Source organism: Tasmannia lanceolata, unplaced genomic scaffold, assembly GCF_043159265.1.
Source record: "Tasmannia lanceolata isolate RefF3 unplaced genomic scaffold, GAP_Taslan_0.1 ptg000037l, whole genome shotgun sequence".
In the NCBI taxonomy this organism is placed as follows: Eukaryota; Viridiplantae; Streptophyta; class Magnoliopsida; order Canellales; family Winteraceae; genus Tasmannia; species Tasmannia lanceolata.
In genome coordinates, this window is record NW_027518714.1 from 42411593 (window position 1) to 42432049 (window position 20457).

The 20457-nt window shown below is 40.0% G+C and overlaps 1 protein-coding gene and 1 long non-coding RNA gene across 3 annotated transcripts; both read left to right on the forward strand.

Moving 5' to 3' along the window:
- Nucleotides 1–4730: 4730 nt before the first annotated feature.
- LOC143860943 (RAF-like serine/threonine-protein kinase PRAF) lies at nt 4731–6439 on the forward strand. 2 transcript variants are annotated; one of them, XM_077371810.1, is made up of 3 exons: nt 4731–5030; nt 5153–5442; nt 6127–6439. In XM_077371810.1, the coding sequence occupies exons 1-3, from the start codon at nt 4874–4876 to the stop codon at nt 6139–6141; spliced, it is 462 nt and encodes a 153-aa protein (XP_077227925.1). In that variant the 5' UTR covers nt 4731–4873; the 3' UTR covers nt 6142–6439. The 2 variants fall into 2 exon arrangements, with proteins under 2 accessions (XP_077227925.1, XP_077227924.1); XM_077371809.1 differs by lacking the exon at nt 6127–6439 and having other exon boundaries at nt 5153–5733.
- Nucleotides 6440–10628: 4189 nt separating this feature from the next.
- LOC143861150 (uncharacterized) lies at nt 10629–14254 on the forward strand. The gene is made up of 2 exons (XR_013239926.1): nt 10629–11569; nt 11744–14254. It is a non-coding gene; the product is annotated as an uncharacterized LOC143861150 (long non-coding RNA).
- The last annotated feature ends 6203 nt before the right edge of the window (nt 14255–20457 follow it).

Genomic DNA, 20457 nt, shown 5'->3' on the forward strand with positions numbered 1-20457 from the left:
GCTGGGATGCGTGAAGCCCTCAGACCCTTAGAGGCCTATCTTATCTATAGCATCCTTGAGGGCCGCCAGCTTTGTCTGCCGTACATCATGTTCCGCTTCATGTTTCAGACCCCTGGCCGCTACCGCTCTTCGTTGCCCTATGGCATGGTCCTCACCCGTGTCTTCCGTCACTTTGGCATCACCTTGGATGGTGAACTGACCATGACTCCGACTGCCCCGTTTGATGAGCAGACCTTTAACCGCATGGCTTTGAATCAAGTAGCGGTTGACGATGTTCCTGCCGCTGGAGGCGGCTACGAAGCCGATGCTCAGGCTGCACCGGCCCTGCAGCCATCACAGGATACATCTTCATACTGCACTCGCCAGGATTTGGCTCAGATGCAGGAGGCTATTGAACGATCCATGGCCTCACAATTTGCGCAGCTATCTACCCATGTCGACTCTGAGATCTCTGCTCGCTTCCAGACCATGACTACCCACGTTGATGAGCAGTGGGCCGTTTATTATCGCTACCTCTCCGGTGACCAGTGGGGCCAGGCGCCGGGCAGCTCTTCTCATCAGCCACCGCCTCCTCCGCCTCAGTAGATGGCTCGAGTTCTCTGATGCTCAGATTTCTATTTCTATTCGGTGTATCTATCTGTTTCTATTTTGTATCGATAGTCTTTGGACTATACGCTGGTTGTATGGATCTTTTTTTTGGGATGTATTAGGTTTATCTACATCTGTCGCCATTATGCTGTGTCATGAATGCTATGTACGCTGACTGATTGTATGCACTTTTCTGTATGCCATTTCACATCCTCTATATATATCTCTATGTTTCATTCTTTTTGTTTGCATACCTTGTATTATGCTTACTCTCTCTATCGCATGTCACGTTACTTGTTCATTTGCTCTTACCTACCCTCACTCCTTTTGTTCCACCTTTTTGGTGATGACAAAAGGGGGAGAATATTTGAGCTCCCAATGCATATATTAAGGGGGAGCAAAGCTCTATGCTTAAAATTTTGCAATCAAATTTTCATCCTTAAAGTAATGCCTTAAATGTTCAATTAAATCAAACTCTTAGGGGGAGCCCAAAGTGTTTTATTCATCCCTAAAGGGGGAGGTCCTACCCTAAAACAAATTATGTTTGTCATCATCAAAAAGGGGGAGATTGTTAGCCCAAGGGTTCAACAAGTACTCCTATTGAATTGTTTTGATGATTAACAAACTAGATTTGTTTTAAAGGTTTTATACACTAATGATTTTCATTGGCAAAGTTATAATGTTCACAGTGTACCATCCTCAAGAGTGCATGACAAGGTTGAACTCAAGGTTGAACTCGAGGTTGAACTCAAGCACAAGAATGGCAAATCAACTCAAGCATCAATGGAGTTGAGTGAAGACATGTCAAAGCCTCTACAAGGTGCCAACAAGATTGAAGACCAAGTAAATTTAGAATGTAAATGGTCCTCAATGTTTTGTCTAGGTCTATGGCACAAAGGAGAGTTAAAATCAACCTAGATAGAATTTAATGGGTTTGTGAATGTTCATAGTGGTGTCTCAACATTGTTGGACCCTCATGACACTCCATTTATCTTGAAAAATCAAAGTTCCAAAAGCCCAAACAAAATCAGCAAAAATATAAGGAAAATCTGCTGGCCGTAGGCTTCTCGGAACTCCGAGAATATTCTCGGAGCTCCGAGCTCGGAACTCCGAGAAAATTCTAGGAGCTCCGAGAATTGTTCCAGGTTCAAAAAATAGCCGCTCGGAGCTCCGAGCCCGGAGTCCGAGACGACCGTTGGGGTGCGAATATTTTGTGTTTTTTTATCCCCTCTATTTATATGAACCTAGGGACTCTTGGTTTTTTTACCTAAGGACATTACAAAGATTTCAAGAGCACAAAAAGCCATTTGTTCTCCTTCTCTTGAAGATCTTCACTCTCCATCTCTCACTTGTGCCATTTACCTTAGATTATTCTTGAGAGACCTTAGGACCTTCACTTGTTCAATCTTGTTCTTGTGAGAGTGAGTGAGCTTTACCTTAAATTAGCCTATCTAGAGGCAAGCAAGCTTTTTCATTTCATCTACTTTGTATTTGGCACAAAGGGCGCCGTAGAAGACCCTTGGAGCGTGGAGCTCGATTTGTACAAGGCGGAAGGAACGCCGTATTTAAGTTCCTTGGAGAAGATAGTGGAATCCTCAAGGAAAGTAACTTGAGAAGAGTGGAGTAGGTCTTGAGCTAAGACCGAACCACTATAAAAATCTTTGTGTCAAAGCTTCTTTGCCTCTTCTCCTCTTCTTGTGTGGTAAGTTTTCACTATTGCTTTGAATACTATTTTGGATTTCCTATTCAATCTAAAACTAGTGCAATCTAAGTTTTCAAAAATCTTAAAATTAGAAAAGAAACCCAATTCACCCCCTCTTGGGTTGCTAAGTGGAACTTCACTTATCTACACTTGTGTGTAGAAATCGTTCTCTCTCTCTCTCTCTCTCTCTCTCTCTATATATATATATATATATATATATATATATATATATATATATATATATGAGGAAAAGGATTGTGAGCTTGAGCGTTGGAACATATTCGTGAGCTTGAGCTAAAAAACCATTGAGGCCCACATTGTTAGGATGATCCAAAGCATTCACTAGAAAGGGCCTTACATAGATAGGGTGTGTACAAAAAATCAGCTCCATAGGATCATCCTAACCCATCCATTTGTGGAGGTCAAAATGGACAGACCACAAATCTGCCCATTTTTGCCCTCCACTTTTGGAGGGGTTAGGATGATTCAATGGAGCTGATTTTTGGTACACACCCTATCTATATAGGCCCTTGCAAATGAATGGTTTGGATCCTCACAGAAATTGTGGGACCCATGTGATTGGTGCACTCAAGCGCACCATTCCTTATTAGAGCTTGAGCGCACGAACATATTCCTATATATATATATATATATATATGAGAAAACGGTTCCTACACATATGTGTAGATAAGTTATCTACACACTAGCTTAAAATACAGTGGGGGCCACATTATTTGGGTGATCCAAACCATTCATTTTTAAGGCCCTCACATAGATAGGGTGTCCACAAAAAATCAGATCCATAGGATCATCCTAACCATTCGAACTGTGGAGGCAAAAAATGGACTACTTTGTGAAGGTTTAAAGACATCCATTTTACCTCCACAAATCGTAGGGTTGGGATGATCTTATGGATCTGATTTTTTGTATACACCCTATCTATGTGAGGGCCTTTAAAATGGATGGCTTGGATCACCAAACAATGTGGGGCCCCACTGTATTTTAAGCTAGTGTGTAGAGAACTCTCTACACATATGTGTAGGAACTGTTTTCTCTCTCTCTCTCTCTCTCTCTCTATATATATATATATATATATATATATATATATAGATAGATAGACCACACACACACACATAGTAAGTCCTGGTTTTTAGGTTTGTGACTCTTTGAAACGAAAATAATGTTTGGGATTCTTGTAGCTTTTCCTATTCTATCCAAACTCTACTAATTAAGGGTAATTAACTGCTAAAATAAAGGTTTAATTAAGAAATTAATGGACTAATAAAATCCAAACAGAAACGTTTGAAATGGAATAAGGGGAGTTTAATATACAGGATGGAGAAATATTTATTGAGAGGGGTGACACGTGGCACCACCACGGCTTAGAGGATTCCGCTTTACTTATTTATATAAAATAAGATAAGGTGAAGAATGAAGGCCTACACCCCCTTATATCAAAATGTAAATTCAAAGGCGGATTAGCGTGTGGGGCTGCCCGATGCATAAAAGGGAGAATTACTCTTTCCTTCACGAATACGCAATGTTTGATTCCGAGGTGGGCCCGTTGCCCACCCATATTCCCTCTACTCTTCATCTTCCTTTTTCCACCGAACAAAAAGGTATATTCTTTCAATTCAAGTTAATTGACTATGAATAATTGTACGTAAGAAACTGCAAGAAACGGCCAGAACTGTTAGTTTGAAACAGAACAACAGAGAGAGAGAAAAAAGACAAAAGAAAGATAGGTTTTGCTTCCATCACTCGCGTAGAAACAACCTTGCCGTCTCTAATGTGTCCACTCTATGGCACATGGTGGGTCCAGTGGACCCATCTAGAGACAAAAAAAATAGTATTAATGAAGCAAAAATGACACAATTTTGGATATTCAAGCTCCATTGGTTGGTCGAATCTGTAAAGTGATAGCCTCGAGATCAATGGTTCAGTTCTAATACACGTGTGCAACTTGCATTGCCAAAGAAACCGAGAGACATTCCCGTGAGTATCAATAGAGTCGCGGTTATAAAAATGAAAAGGTAAAACGGGTATCTTCAGTGTTTCTTTTGGAAATGCTATCAGCACTACTGTATTTTCATGTATTTTGATGATGGCACTCCTCATTTTATTAAATGTACCGTATGGCCCGCACCATAAGATGGCCCAAAACGTCCATTAGATGGGCCACAACTTAAATAGGTTGTGCCCCCTCTATAGATCGGAGGGTTAGTAACAACTTATGGAAATAATTTTTGGGGCACAATCTATTCAGAGTGTGGCCCATCTAATGGAGGGTTTAGGTCCGGGCCGCTTTTAATAAAGTGATGAGTGCGGTCATCAAAATAAAGTAGTGCTGATAACATTTCCCTTTTTATGCTTTTGCGTGTAGAACGCGAGTGACGAAAGGGAGGCGCTCCCTCAAGCAAATGCTATAAATAAGGGATCGAGGGGCTAAGAAGAGGCTTGAAGGAGCTACTCTCTCTTCTAGATTCTTCTTCTCTTCCTCATTCTTCTTCCTTTTTCTTCTCATAACCATCTTCGTAACCGTCAAAGTAAACCCAGTTTTTTTCGTAACTCACCCAAAACAATATGGTCGGAACTCCTTTAAATCCTGATGTCAACAATATCGTCAAGTTCCTTTACAGCTACGGAGGCAAGATCCTCCCCCGTTATCCCGACGGAAAGCTCCGTTACGTTGGTGGAGAGACACGTGTCCTCGCTGTTGATAGATCCGTCCCGTTTTCAGGTCCGTTACCCGTTATGTTTCCATTGTTAGTTAAATCGAATGACAAAAAAGGCATTTTTCATTTTAGAATTTAGAATAGTTTGGTTTTTAGGTTGTTGAGTTATGTTTGTGGGTTTGTACAGAGCTTTTGTTGAAGCTTGGAAAGTTGTGCGGAACGGTGGTGAGTCTTAGATGTCAGTTGCCGACAGAAGATCTGGACGCCCTTGTTTCTGTAACCTCTGATGAAGATCTTGGCAATCTCATCGAGGAATACGATCGGGCCAGTCGTGAGAGGGGGGATCCGTTAAAGATCCGAGCCTTTCTTTTTCCGCCTAAAATAAAAATCTCTCCTCCTTCAACTCCTCCAGCTAAAGATCTCGGATCTCAGTCGATTCCAGCCGTTCGATGCGTCCATCACGTATCTACTATGCCGGTGAGATTTCCCGTCCGGATCGAGAAATCTGCACCAAATTTCCGATACTACCCCTGCTTTCCAGCAGGAAATTCTAAGAACAATAATATATACCTTGGGAATCACTGGCAATAACCCTACCCGAATCAAATCTCTCTCTATATAGTTTTAAAAATTGAGAAAAAAATGGATATTAAAAAGGGAAAAAAAAATTCTAAAATCAGAGGACTTGATGTAAACGAACTGATCGACCGACTGTAAATTGAAAGGATTCCCCAGTTGGTGGCCATTTTTATGCATTTTTTTCAGTCCTGTTTGTCTATGTCGGCCTTTGTCTCGTGATTTTTTTCTTAAGTTTGGAGCCATTATTTCCCTTCTTTGAATGAGAATCTCGCCGTTTATTAGGGTTCCGTCAGATATTGCCGTTTGTTAGGTTTACGAAGACGAATACGTGTCACATCCGTCTCGTACGTGTCACATCCGTTTCAGCCTTTTATTTCCGTCACATCTCCGTTATCGTCCTATTCGAACGTAAACGTGTCTGTTCATCGTCCTCGTTATGCGTTTTCGTGTCATGTTTTTGCCACGTACATGTTTGCATCGTTGACACGTGTAGATTCCTTTGTAAAGGATATATATATATATATATATTTTTGGGTGGGTAGGATTATTTTACTTATACTTCTTGTATTTCCGTCTGTGCAGGTGACGACAGACTAACTGTGGTTCTCGAACGCGGAAGGAAGGCTTTAATTGCCCTTTTTGTTACATAATATAAATTTTTTAGGCTACTGATAATGGCACTGCAATGATTTAATAATTGCACCAACTCATCTGGTCTTTTCTTTTTTAATCGACTTCTGTAGTGCAACTATAAAAAATATGGCAGTGCCAAATCAGTAGTCATTTTTATAATAATTTTAAATTGCTATAGGATATTCCTTTGCCTTCGGTATATTCCTATACTGTAATCATCATATTTACTTAATTTTTATAGGATGCTTAATAATTGCTCTAATTTCTCCTCTCTTTTACTCTTTAAGCAGCTGTCAGATGTTTTGTCAGATGTTATTGCAGTTCCCAGAAAGCTCTCAGAAGTCCATTAAAACATAAAAGACAACCTGAGTTTTTGCAATATAGTTGTGCCAATATCAGCTACTTTTGATATTGAATTGATGTTTGATTTGGCAACGACTTTTCTTATCTTATTTTAATAAAGTAAAAAGAATGATAGAGCAAAGACCCAATTGAAGAGAAGACGTCGCCGACTGGAGGAAAGGCTACAATTAAATGTGTGACCATGAAAAAGTTGAAAATATTTGCTGGAATAAAATGGAAATAATTTTCTTTCAACAGAGAGAGATTTGGGGAAAAAATTAATGAAAAGACAGGCAATTTGAGTGGTGATGGGACCCACTCTGCCATCACAGGTGGGGGATAGAGTTGCCACGTATATTGTTTGGTACTCCTATGTCCTAACTGGTATGGCCAGTAACAGTGCCCTGAATTTGCGGTTACACTGAGCTAACAATAAAGTCTTCATTTTGCGGGATAACATTTTGTACTTTATTTCTGATATATGGGCACCCCTTGGCGGGGAAAAGAGAACAAAGAGAACAAAGAGAACGAAGAACCTTTTTTTATCTGACTCATGTAGAGAGAGAGAGAGAGTGACATCCAATCTTTTTACAGAGGAGAATTGGAACAAACCATCTTTCTAATTTGTGGGCATGCATATGGGGCACTGGTAAATAGGACTTAAAAAATGAAATGAAGGAAACCTGATTAGAGAACGTTATGGAGAAGAGGTGAAGAAATAAACAAAGAATATAAGGAAAAATGAACGTTCAGATGACATCAAATCATGTTTCATAAATTCACAAACAATAAAAAATAAAGCAACCTTCCACGAAGTAATCCGAGCATGGAGTTGGAGGGGATTCAAATATCTGAGTGAGAAGAAAGAGCAGCAGAGCTCCAACAGAATAAAAACATTTATCAGGCTGCAGATGGTAACATGATTTTGGGTTTCAGACCAGATCGATGGGCTTTCCAGTCTCTTCACTGCAAAAATGAAATTTCTACCTGCAACGAACCGGAAATTGATTCTACCAAGTGTTAAAATGTGGTCACTTTCTAGATCTTTCTTGTTGCGGCCAAAAGTTGGAGATTTACTGATGTGGCTTTGAAAGAGTTGAGGTAGGCCTGCTCAGGGTAACAAAAGGTCAGGCGACCAACCGAAGTGAATCCTCCGGGAAGGCCCTCCCATGCTTAAGTTAGTGACTGCAACAGATAATGAAGGTATTTTTATGAATAGTAAATTTTTGGATATGAACCCAGCCTTTGAAGGCTATCTATAGTTGGAGTCTCGGTATGACATTACCCTGGTGCACTTAGACACGTGTTAACTTGTGATTGGGGTAGATTTGATCTAGAACCTTCTTTGAAGGGTGTGATTACATAATTATCCTTTGTCACACGTCCTTTTGTAATTGGATGGTTATTTTGGTCCTCATCATTTCCGATTTATAAATGGCGAGTGCCAAAAACATGGAAATGGGGTCGATATAATTTCACTGTCTCCGAAAAACCACGTGAAGTAGAAGGACTTGTGTCTAAAGATGGCCTTGTCCACTATTCACTCCAACTTTCCTGAGCTACTGAGAAAAAAAGGAAAAATACTTCCAAGATGGGATCTGTTTTGCGAAAAAAGATGAAATTGAAAATGACTAGACTACCCTTATTCCGGGGTTAAATTTTCAGACAAACACCATCACTGTTAATCATATTATTATAAAAAAAGATATAAGACTTAAGTAGATTTGGATCACTGAAATGCAAGTGTGGCAACTCAAGGAGGGGGTGAATTGGTCAATTAAAAATTCTTTGCTTAATTAGGTGGATTATTAAAATAATTTTACTAATTAAGCATTAATTAATCAAACCCTTGTTCAAATATTAAAATAATAGAGTTAGGGTTTGGATATTACTATCATGTATTTACTAACCCTTGTTCAATTAAAACATAAACACACAAGATGGTTAGAATTTACCAATCAGTAAGGGAGAGAGAGAGAGATAGAGTGAGGAAGAGACAATAGGAGGTACACAATAATTTTATAGTGGTTCGAAACTAAGCTCTACGTCCACTCTTCAAGACCTCCTTGAAGCTTCACTAAGCGATCCTCCACTCTTAGCGGGCCGGGTCAATGAGCTCTCGATTACAAACGCCTTCTCCACCTCCGAGGGGTCAAACCCTCTTTGCTCCGGATTCTCCTTTCTTAATGGGCCGAATGGGAGACCCTCTTACAATCAAGCTTCTCCTTAAGGCCGAAGCGAAATCCCCTCTCACAACTCCAAGATTCACCTTTCTTATCGGGCCGAATCGGAGATCATCAATACAAATGAAGAACGAAAAAGAAAAACTCTATTAGCCTCTTAATAGGCTTGATACAAAAATATAAGCTCACAATCACTCCAAAAGATAAACAAATCAAATCCCTATGGAGTTCCTCTTGATAAAAGTAAGTTGCAAAAATCAAAGCATAAAGAGGATAAACTAACAACCTTTGGATTTGAAAGTGTAAGTTCAATAGGATAGGAAATGATCTTTCATATGGTTATTTAGTTGGTTATGGATAGGGTATATATAGCCCATAGAAAGATATGACCGTTTGGGGCAAAACCATAAATAAACTGGCAAAAAATCAAGGCGTTTGAGCCTCAACGGCTACTTTTCGTTACTGGCATGGTCGACCGGGATGTCACGGTCGCCCGCCCTATCGGGCGCTCACCTTTTTTATTTTGAATTTTCTTACCGTCACGGTCGACTGAGGTACGGCGGTCGCCCGAGGCGAGCAACCTCGACTTTTTACTTTTGTCCAGGTCCCTATCCGCGGTCGCCCGGCCCTATGGCGGTCGACCGGCTCGACCATGATGGATTGTTTCTGGCTTTCCAGAAACACATCAGCGGTTGGCCGGGAAGCCCCGGTCGACCGGCCCGCTATGTTTCGACAGGTGCTAGTTTTCCAGCCACCTTGCTACAGTCGCCTGGGGAACCCCGGTCGACCAACCTTCTTTAAAATCTGTTTTTAAAGTTAAAAAGTCTAGGGCTTTGGGCCATGGTCTTTGGGCATTTGTCTAAGGTTTTCTATCATATTTTAGGGAGTGTTGATGGTTTTCAAATATATTAAATTTAATTATGAAAACGATTTGAAAACCTTTGAAAGTGCAAATACATTTAAAACAAGAGGACTCCAATACAATCTAAAAATGATGTAATCTTGAGTCTTCTTGGATTGCTTGGCTCTTCCGCACTTTCTTGGACATCTTGAACTTGCAAGAGAACTCTTCAACTTATTTCAGGACATGTGACTTCCTCCATCCTTTGAGTCATGTTGAATGGTACATGAGGATGCCACCAATGCTAGTTCAACTCCAAGCTTCTCTGGCACTTTGATAGGCAACTTGTGGGATCTTCAACTTGAGCTTCTAGACTTGAACATTCTCCAATGATGATGTCTCCAATGTAGGTGCAAGCTCTTTGGTTCACTTGCATCTTAATCCTCAAGCCATGTGCTGTGTTAAGTTGTGTAATGGCGATATGACATGTCAAATTCTTGTCTAAGGCACAACACTCAAAGACAACACATTAGTTCATAAAGACTAATCAATTTAGGTTTGCTAGCATCAAAACAAGAAGGTAAGGTGAATGATTGAACCCATGGGAACCCTTAGGCTTACAATCACTTTCTTGGCAGCCGACATACCACCTTTCTCCGTCCCGATTCTTCCCCAATACCATCTCAACTATCAGCCTCAAGTCTCTGTAGGTATTAATCGCAAATTTAACTCTGTGATAAGGGTATTGTGGTCATTTTATTCAATGCAATACTCAACATAGAATCTTGTGTTTTTTTTTCCACACCTGTAGCCATCATCTGCTCCAGTTTTTTCAGTAAAACAGAATGGAACGCCTTTTGCCAGCATATCTAAGGAATAAAGATTGGGGAATGATATTCCCCCCCTCTGACGGATAAAATCGCCCCCTTTAACATTATTCGTTAAGTTTTTTAAAGATAAAGAAAAATGTTAAAGGGGGTGAATTTATCCTCAAGCAGTGAAACATTCTCACAGAAACAGTTGGGGGGGGGGGGGGCATTTTATCCATTTAGAGGGGATATCATTTCTCTAAAGTTTCGCTCTTTTGTGCAGCATTCCTGAGTTTTACGAGATTTTTCCTTTTTCTAGGTCACTGCCCACTTTTTCCCCACTTCTCTACTTTCCCAAAGTAGTTGCTGATAAAGGTTGTCATAAAGTACAGTGTCATTCTCAGAACAAGGGATCATTGTTAGCTTTTCCGAAGGAAAGACCGGGATCCTGAACTAATAATGTCCTCCTACAGTGAACTGAACCATCTGATGCTCTTTTGTAAGAGGATCTTCCGATTTTCACCCAAATCCTGCACACATCGTCACTCCAATTTACCTCTTCTTAGGGGATTAATTTACCCAGTGGTAACACAAAGAGGGAAGAAGAGAAGAGTTACAGAGAGAAGATGATAATGGTAGCTTAGGTTGAATAATTTAATCCTGATTTTTGTAGGGACATTGAAATCCTAGGCCACCCCAAATATTTCAATATCCTATAATCAGGACTGTTAATCTCTTCAGTTCTCCGCTCTATCTATCTTACCCTTCCCTTACCCGTTCTATCTTATGTAAATAAAACTGAGAAGATGCCTAGGTGTCAATGGACTCAAAATGCTTTGATTAATCCTAAGGATCCAAACTCAATTGGATAAACATGGTGACAATTTCTAATATTTTTTGTAGATTTCTTTCTAAGTTGGAATTTCTAATTTTAGATAATTTCGGATCCTTGATGGATTAAGATTAGCAAATATTTTAGAGAGATTAGGAAACAAAAGCTCTATAAATATGGACTTGAATGTGTAAAATGGGACAATTATAGAAAAAAGTTTCAGTTTGCTTCTTTTCCTTGTGGATTTAAGTGTTTCTTCTAATTTACTTGTGGATTCAATGATATTTTATCAAAGGAGATGATGTTCTTCTTTTTCCAGGATGAAGACAGTGATGTTCGCCTTTTCTGCACACTTCTGCCTACGCCAAAGTGGTATCAGAGAGAGGTTTTTCCAAAACTCAAACCCACTTGCTTCAATCATCTCATTAGGTGTCAGTTTTCCTTATCTGTACTCAAGTTTCAGTTTTCTTCTTTTCCTTGTGGGTTTAAGGATTTCTTCTAATTTACTTGTGGATTCAAGGATATTTTATCAAAGGAGACGGTGTTCTTCTTTTTCCAGGTTGAAGATAGTGATCTTCGCCTTATATGCACGCTTCTGCCTATGCCAAAGTGGTATCAAAGAGAGGTTTTTCCTTGAATCAAACCCACTTGTTTCAATCATCTCATCCAGTTATAGGGTCAGTTTTCCTTATCTTTACTCAAGTTACATTTTTCACCTTCCATCTCAGCTACCATCCACCACCAAGAAAAGAAAAAAAAAACAGTTTTCCTTGTTTTAGATTTCATACGATCAGCCCGTTTCCTGGTTTGTTTGATGTTAAAAAACCAGATTTGTTGAGGTTCTTTTTGTGCCACAGTAACTCCCAGTCGTCATCAAACAACCGGTCCATATTGCCTTGTTCTCAGTTGACTAGAGGAAAATTTTGAGAATCACCTCTCCATCATTTGTTTCAGCCCTGAAATCAGTCGATCACCAAAGCATAATAAACTTATTGATTTCTTCTCTTTTCCAGGCACTGGAGCCTTTACTTCTTTGAGTGCTGGGCTCAGGGTCGGCCCTACTTCTTTGCTGATGGCGAGCTCGGACCAACTTCTTGGAGCCTTTACTTCTTTGAGAGTTGGGCTCAGGGTTGGCCCTCCTTCGTTGCTGATGGCGAGCTTGAGCCAACCTCTTGGAGCCTTTACTTCTTTGAGTATTGGGCTCACGGTCGACCCTGCTACTTTGTTGATGTGAGCTCATACCAACCTCTTGGAGCCTATACTTCTTTGAGTGTTAGGCTCAGGGAAGGCCCTGCTTCTTTGTTGTCTACGTTAAAGGTAGAGGTAGCAGTTCATCTTTTCTGTCCATCGTGCCTAGGGTGTTGTACCCTATGTGGGTCTTTTGTCCATCATGCCTAGGGGGCCTAGGTCGTTTGCCCGAGTGACTCCCGGGTCTTTTGCCCTGTTAGAGTCTTTTTCCCTATTTGGGTCTCTTGTTCATCGTGCCTAGTGGAGTCCTAGGTCTTTTGCCTGAGTGACTCTCGGGTCTTTTTCCCTATTTGGTTCTATTTTTTGTCATGCCTATGGGGGTCTTAGGTCTTCTTCCCTAGTGACTCTCTGGTCTTTTGCCATATTCATGTCTTTTCTCCTCCGTCTAGGGGGGCCTGAGTCTTTTGCCCGAGTGACTCTCGAGTCTTTTGCCCTGTTCGAGTCTTTCCTTGTCATGGTTATCAGACTTTGGGATAATATGTCATCAAAGATAAAACACACAAAATAAGCAAAGAAATTTCATTAATTTTGTAAAAGGAAATTACATCGACCTTAGGGGACGAGCCAGGTTGGCGTGCTGTTGGCAGTTGTTTCTCTGCGCTGGAGTACATCGCGGTGATGGTCTCCTATGTCCTCAATGATGCTCAGGGAACCTCCTCGGCTCTCGTCGAGCCGACAGTTCCTTTTGCACCTAGTTCCGCTTATCAACGTAGCGCCCAAGAAGGCCTTGGTGGATCAGGTTCTTGATTTCTCCCTTTAGGTGCCAAACTGCGAACAATCCTCGATGTCATGGCCATGATCTCGGTGAAACCAAATATATTTTCTTAGATCTCACGGAGATCCTTCTGTCCACAGCTTCTTCAGCCAAAGGAGGAGCAGTTCGTCGAGGATGTCCATGAGCACATGTGTCTTAGGAGCATTCAGAGCGGCATACTTCTCAAATCTTCAGGGAGGGACTCCAATGTTGGTTCTCGGCATGGTCGTAACACCGGGGTTGCTTGATTGGCCCGCATTAGGGCCTAAACTCTTCCCTGCTTCTTCATCTGTCAACGAGCCAGCTTTCTTCTGCCTCTTTCTCGGCCGCAATGATCACTTCGGCATTTCTATACTTTTTCACTCGGATCAGCAGGTCGCGAAAGGTCTTGGAATGCTTTTTGGCAAGAGAGTTTGAGTCCAATGTTTGTGATTCCAGTCCTCATAGTAGTTAGGGTGACAGGTGTGTCAAGTTCCACCACCTCCGCTGCATTGGCATTGAAGTGGGAAACGTATTCCCTTAGAGTGCGTTTGGATCGATGGAATTGGAAATAAGAATCGGTATCTAATACCGGTTTGGGTGATTCCGTTGTTTGGCTGCCTTTATGAAATGGAATGGGAATGGACATTTGACTCCAGGCAGAGGAATTTTGGGCGTGATTTGATACCCACCTAGAGGGCTGGTATTCTGATTCCTAGAATCAACGAAAAATTAAGCGCCAATATTCTCTCTATTTTTTCTCTATTTTGCTACCAATTTTAGGTTTTAAGACTCCTTCCCTCTCAAGCTCTAAAAAAAATCCGTCATCTTCCTCAATCTTGCTCTAGCTTCTCTGTGAACTCTCTCTCTCCCTTTCTAGATCTTGAAACTGCAATCTTAATCTTTTGATCTCTATTATCCCCCATTCTTCTATGGTTCATTTTTTTTTCCTTTTGACTTAATCTTGAGATGTCTGAGAAAGAGAATTCTCATATTTGATATCTGCACTTTTAGGGCTTTTATTTTAATTTTCAAATCCTTTTCATATGATTTTTGTGGGTTTTATATTTTACCATGGATTCTTGATGATCTAGGGTTTTGTGGGTTTCCATCTTATAATATGAAGCTGCAAATTGGAATCGACCTTGAAGTTTAAGCATCATTTTTATTTGGCTACTAATATTCACACCACATTGTTTATCGAAAAAAATAGAGTGCTCTTTCTCTCTTTCTTTGCTTTACCGTTTAATAAAATTGAAAATTCCATAAAAAAATAATTCAATTTTTATTAAAAGAAATAATTATTGAAAATTTAATTCCATCCCGGTGTTGGCCTGGAGAGTACCAAACGCTAGAATGGGAATCACGATTGATTCTCAAGATAAATTCTAGTGCTTACACAACACTATAATTGGAATAATTATCTGTTACAGAGGGGAATTGGAATTGGATTGGAATGTGATACCGTTACCGATTCCTGATCTGCTCCTTTCTTATTTCCTAGGTGAAGGTGTGTTCTTCATCACCACTGACGTCGTCTACTGGACGTCTTCATCCCATCATCTCCTCTATCATCTCCCAAATTTCTTAGCGGAGGTTGGGGCGTTTGAGATTCCGTTCTTTGGGGCGAGCTTGTTTGGGTGGACTAGACAAGGAGGCAGAAGGAGTCCTACTGGAAAGGACAATGGGTGTTTCAGCCACCGATCGAGTGGATTATTGCGTGCCCTGATGTGTAGAGGGCAGTATTGCTGGCAAGACGGGGTGTTCCACTAGAGGGACTGGTCCATCTCTTCGCTCTGGGAACCATTGGACCTGTTTGATGATAACGTTGAACTCTCCCCTTATCGAAATAGGGACAATGATTGTACATCAATAGGTTGGGAGTGGGCCTGTTCCTCAGGCTGGGGTGTTAGGCTCGCTACTAAAAGTGGCTCCTGGGGAATATTTGGAGTGATAGCAGTAACTATAACATTTCGGGTGTTACTCCTACCAACCATGGTGCTTTACTCCTTGTTTTCTAGGACCGGTCGAGCCCCACGGTAGGAGCCAATCTGTTGCTGCTTGAATTCGGCTTATGTAGATCGAAGAGTCCTCCTAGAATCCGGAAGGGGCTGAGGAACGGTCCATTGGGATCTGCATCTAATAGAGGGATAGGAATGCTCGGAGCCATAGCTTCTAGAAAATCCTTCGATACTCAAGTCAGTGGAGGCAACAGATGGAGTTAAGCGTCAGGGAGATGCTAAGGGGGTTTTGTCCCGCGTACTAGTGTTCAATCAATGAACAAGCATTGAGTCCTGTGGACCTCTGACAAAAAATCTTTTCTTCATGGTGTATGGGTTTCTTTTTTTGTGTAGGAGTTATGTATTCCATGGGGCAAAGATGGCACGGTTGCCCCTGCCATAGTGGGCATTGCTGCTTGTATCAGTGCTGCAAGAAATATTCAGTCGCATGCTAAGGGAATGATTAGCTTTATTGCCACAAATATGATATCTGAAATACTCAAGAGGGGGGGTGAATTGAATTTAACTCAATATTAGGCCTTTTGAAAATTACCTATGAACCCTAATTGGAATTTTTCTTCACTTAAATAAATATTTGGTTAGTGCAAATATAATTGAAAAACAAAGTGAAAATCCCAAGCCAAACAATAATGGAAATGCAAGAGTGAGAAATGACACACCGATATATAGTGGTTCGGCCAACGGCCTACTCCACTCTACTCAAGGTCGCACTTGAGGGATTCCACTATTGGAGACCTCCACGATGCCCGGCTCCGAGGCGGTTACAATTCCAAGGGATATTAAACAAGGATGCCCTTACACCTTTACAAAGACTCTCCTTCTCCGCCGAGTTCTAAGCGGTTGCTCTCTAGGGAATTAAAAACGGAATACCCTAGCCACCTATACAAGATATGAAGGATTGATAGCTTGGCTTCTTCTTGAAAGCTTGATGCCCTTTGTAGTTCCTTGATTGCTCTTCAACAAGGATTTGCAAGTGATAGCTCTAAAATATCCAAACTCAATAGGTTCACAAGTGAAAGGCAAGTTTGGGAAAAACCAAAAATCTTAAGCTTGAAAGGGTTGCAAGTTTGCTTGAGTGCTTAAGAGGGTTTTTCAAAAATCAAGAGTTGGAAAATAATCCTCTAGATATTGTATAAATAGTCTCTCCTCAAAATATGACCGTTTGGGGGTGTAGATAACAAAAATCAAATTTTAAATCAAAACCCAACGGCTCTTTTTTGAGCTGTCGCAAGGTTCTCGGAGTTCCGAGAATTCTCGGAGTTCCGAGAAATATTCTCGGAGTTCCGAGACAACGGCCAGAAAATGGAATTTTTCTACTGGACCATTTCTCGGAGTTCCGAGAAAATGTCCAGACGCTACTGGACCTTTTCTCGGAGTTCCGAGCTCGGAGCTCCGAGAAGCCTAAAAATCCACATATTTTGAGATTTTATTTCTTGTTTGATTTTTGGCTTTTGGAACTCATCTCCTATGATTATTTTGGAATGTTTATGAGGGTCCCAACATGTTGGTCCACCACATAAGCATTCACTAATCCATTTTAAGTTCTTAAGTGTTCTTTGAAAAACATTTTGAAAACACTTTGCCTTGACTTGGAAATCTAAAGAGAAAGGATGTACAATGATACCTATGTAGCTTTCAACTTCTCTTTAGTCTTGGTCTTCAATTGATCTTCCATCTTGTGTTTGCTTGCTTGAGAGATGAGGTGAGCTTCACTTAGCTCCTTTGACTCTTGTATGGGATATCTCCAAGCATGACCATGTTGTGTGTTGGTTTCTTCAATGATCAATCCTATCTCAAACACAACACTTCAAAGCAAATTGATTAGTATTAAAAAACACAATCAATTATGTTTAGAATCATCAAAACAAGATAGGAGAGTAGACCCTTGGGCTTACAATCTCCCCCTTTTTGATGATGACAAACAAAATTGATTATGAGGTGTGTGTGGAGTGACATAGTAGGCAAGTGAATACTGGAACTCCCCCTCAATATATGCACACATATAAATGATACAAGTTATAAGCAAGTGGTGCATATAGTCAATTGAATAGATAATCAATTTCAAACTTCTCCCCCTTTTGTCATCGACAGAAAGGGTGTAAAAAAAATTTAGGAGTGGATAACTCCCCCTAAATCAATGCTTATGGTATAAAAATATATAACCAAGTAATGCACATATACCTGTTCATGATCGAGATGTTGACATATGTCAAGATGTTAGGTATTTTAATTAAAGTGAAGATACCTCTCCAACTTAGAAAAACTAAGAAGGCTAAGAATATCAATTGAGTGATTTTTAAGATTAAAAATTTGACATCTCATTCATGCAGATACTACCAAACAAAGATTATATATATAAATACTATATAGATAAGCTGGTGAAAGGCACAAAGTATTTATTTGGCAATTTCTTTGATTTGATCCGCACTCCATATGTTTAAGGCACTTCGGATATAGCAAATTCTATCATCACTAAGGGGTTTTGTAAAGATATCCGCTAATTGTTCTTCAGTGTTGATATATTTTAAGCAAATATTTCCTTTTTGTGAGTGATCTCTAATGAAGTGGTGCCTGATCTCAATATGTTTTGTTCTTGAGTGTTGTATGGGGTTCTTTGTTAAGCTTATAGCACTAGTGTTGTCACATTGGATGAGAATATTGTCCATTTTAATTGCATAGTCCATCAATGTGCTTTTCATCCATAGGACTTGAGCACAGCAAGCTCCAGCTGCCACATATTCTGCTTCTGTTGTGGACAGAGCTACTGAATTTTGCTTCTTGCTAAACCATGAAACAAGTGATTTACCCAAGAATTGGCAAGTCCCACTAGTGCTTTTCCTATCTACTCTACATCCAGCAAAGTCTGCATCTGAATATCCGATGAGAGTGAAGGAAGATGATCTTTCATACCACAGTCCTAGACTTTGGGTTCCTCTTAAGTACTTGAAGATCTTCTTAACTGCAGATAGGTGAGATTCTTTAGGATCCGATTGAAATCGAGCACAGAGACAGACAGTAAACATAATGTCTGGTCTGCTGGCTGTCAAATAGAGCAAACTACCTATCATACCCCTATACAATTTCTGATCCACAGATTTGCCAAATTCATCTTTTTCTAGCTTAGCAGTAGTACTCATGGGAATTCTTGATGTCTTACTGCTATCCATGCCATACTTCTTTAATAACTCCTTTGTATATTTTTCTTGATTTAAAAATATTTCATTTTTGTATTGTTTAATTTGGAGTCCTAAGAAGTAGGTTAACTCTCCCATCATGCTCATTTCAAATTCATTTTTCATTAAGGTTGCAAATTCATCACACAATTTTTGATTAGTTGAGCCACAGATGGTATCATCCACATAGATTTGGACAAGGAGGATATCATGATTTTCTCTTTTGATAAACAAGGTTTTATCCACCTTTCCCATCTCGAATCCCTTTTCAACTAAGAAAGTGCAAAGCCTCTCATACCAAGCTCTAGGAGCTTGCTTTAATCCATATAAAGCTTTATCAAGCCTGAAGACATGATTTGGATGTTTAAAGTCTTCAAAACCTGGAGGTTGCTCAACATACACTTCCTCTTGGATATAGCCATTTAGGAAGGCACTTTTGACATCCATTTGATATAGTTTAAATCCTTTATGAGATGCATATGCCAAAAGTATCCTAATAGCCTCCATACGGGCAACAGGAGCAAATGTCTCATCATAATCTATCCCTTCTTCCTGATTGTACCCTTGGGCTACAAGCCTAGCTTTATTCCTAGTGATAATTCTATTTTCATCCAATTTATTTCTATACACCCATCTCGTGCCAATGACTGGATGATCACTAGGTCTAGGTACTAGCCTCCACACTTTGTTCCTTTCGAATTGACTTAGCTCTTCTTGCATGGCCATCAACCAATATTCATCCTTTTCAGCTTCCTTGATGGATTTTGGTTCTAATTCGGATAGGAACGCCAAATTGTTACTCACACTACGATAGTATGATCTAGTTCTTACTGGCAATGTGGCATCACCTAAAATTTGGGATTCAGGATGATCTACCAATGTTCTCCTATCCCTAGGCAATGAGTCATCATTTTCATTTTCTACTTCCTCACTAGGTAATGTATGACTTGTTGATGCATGAGGAGGAGCACTCAATTTTGGAAAAAGATGTTCAATGGGTTCATCCTCATCATGTGGCATTTCTTGAGGTGTTGGCTCTCTTTCATCAAATGTCACATGCATGGATTCTTCTACTACTAGGGTTCTCCTATTAAATACTCTATATGCCTTGCTGTGAGAAGAATACCCTAAGAATATCCCATCATCCGATTTCCTATCAAATTTGTGTAGATTATCTTTGATGTTTAAAATAAAGCATTTACATCCAAACACTCTAAAATAGCTTATATTTGGTTTCAAGTTTTTCCAAAGCTCATAAGGTGTTTTCTTAGAAATTGGCCTTAGATATACCCTGTTTATGATATAGCAAGCGGTGCTAACCGCTTCCGCCCAAAAATATCTAGGGAGATCATTTTCATGCAACATAGTTCTAGCCATTTCTTGGAGAGTTCGATTCTTTCTTTCTACTACTCCATTTTGTTGAGGTGTTCTAGGTGCGGAAAAATTATGTTTTATGCCATGTTCATTACAATAAGTGTCAAAATGTACATTTTCAAATTCCGTTCCATGATCACTTCTAATGTGGGAGATGGCAATACCTTTTTCATTTTGAATTTGATTGCACAATGTAAGAAAGTTTTCATAAGTTTCATCTTTATGTCCTAGAAATATGACCCATGTGAATCGTGAGTAGTCATCCACAACTACAAACACGTACCTCTTTCCACCTAGGCTACTAGTCTTCATTGGTCCAAAAAGATCCATATGAAGTAGCTCCAAGGGGTAGGAAGTTGAAATCATATTTTTAGGTGCAAATAAGCTTTTCAATTGTTTTCCTAATTGACAAGTTCTACAAATGTGATCCTTGATGAATTTGAACTTAGGCAATCCTCTAACACTTTCTTTTGAGGAGAGGGTCGAAATGAGATCCATTCCGGCGTGACCCAACCTCCTATGCCATAGCCAAGAATCCTCACTAATGGCATTTAGACAAGTCACATTTTGGAGTCTAAGATCATCTAGTCCAATTGTATAAATGTTATTGTCTCTAGACCCTATGAATTTTACTTCTCCATTTATCTTATTTTTAACAATGCATTTATCGAGATTGAAGACAACTTCAAAACCATTATCACATAATTGACTGATGCTAATAAGA

Coding starts and splice junctions, on each gene's coding strand:
- LOC143860943 (XM_077371809.1), top strand. CDS start 4,874: ATGGTCGGAACTCCTTTAAATCCTGATGTCAACAATATCGTCAAGTTC. Junction 5,031..5,152: donor TAGATCCGTCCCGTTTTCAG/GTCCGTTACCCG, acceptor GGGTTTGTACAG/AGCTTTTGTTGAAGCTTGGA.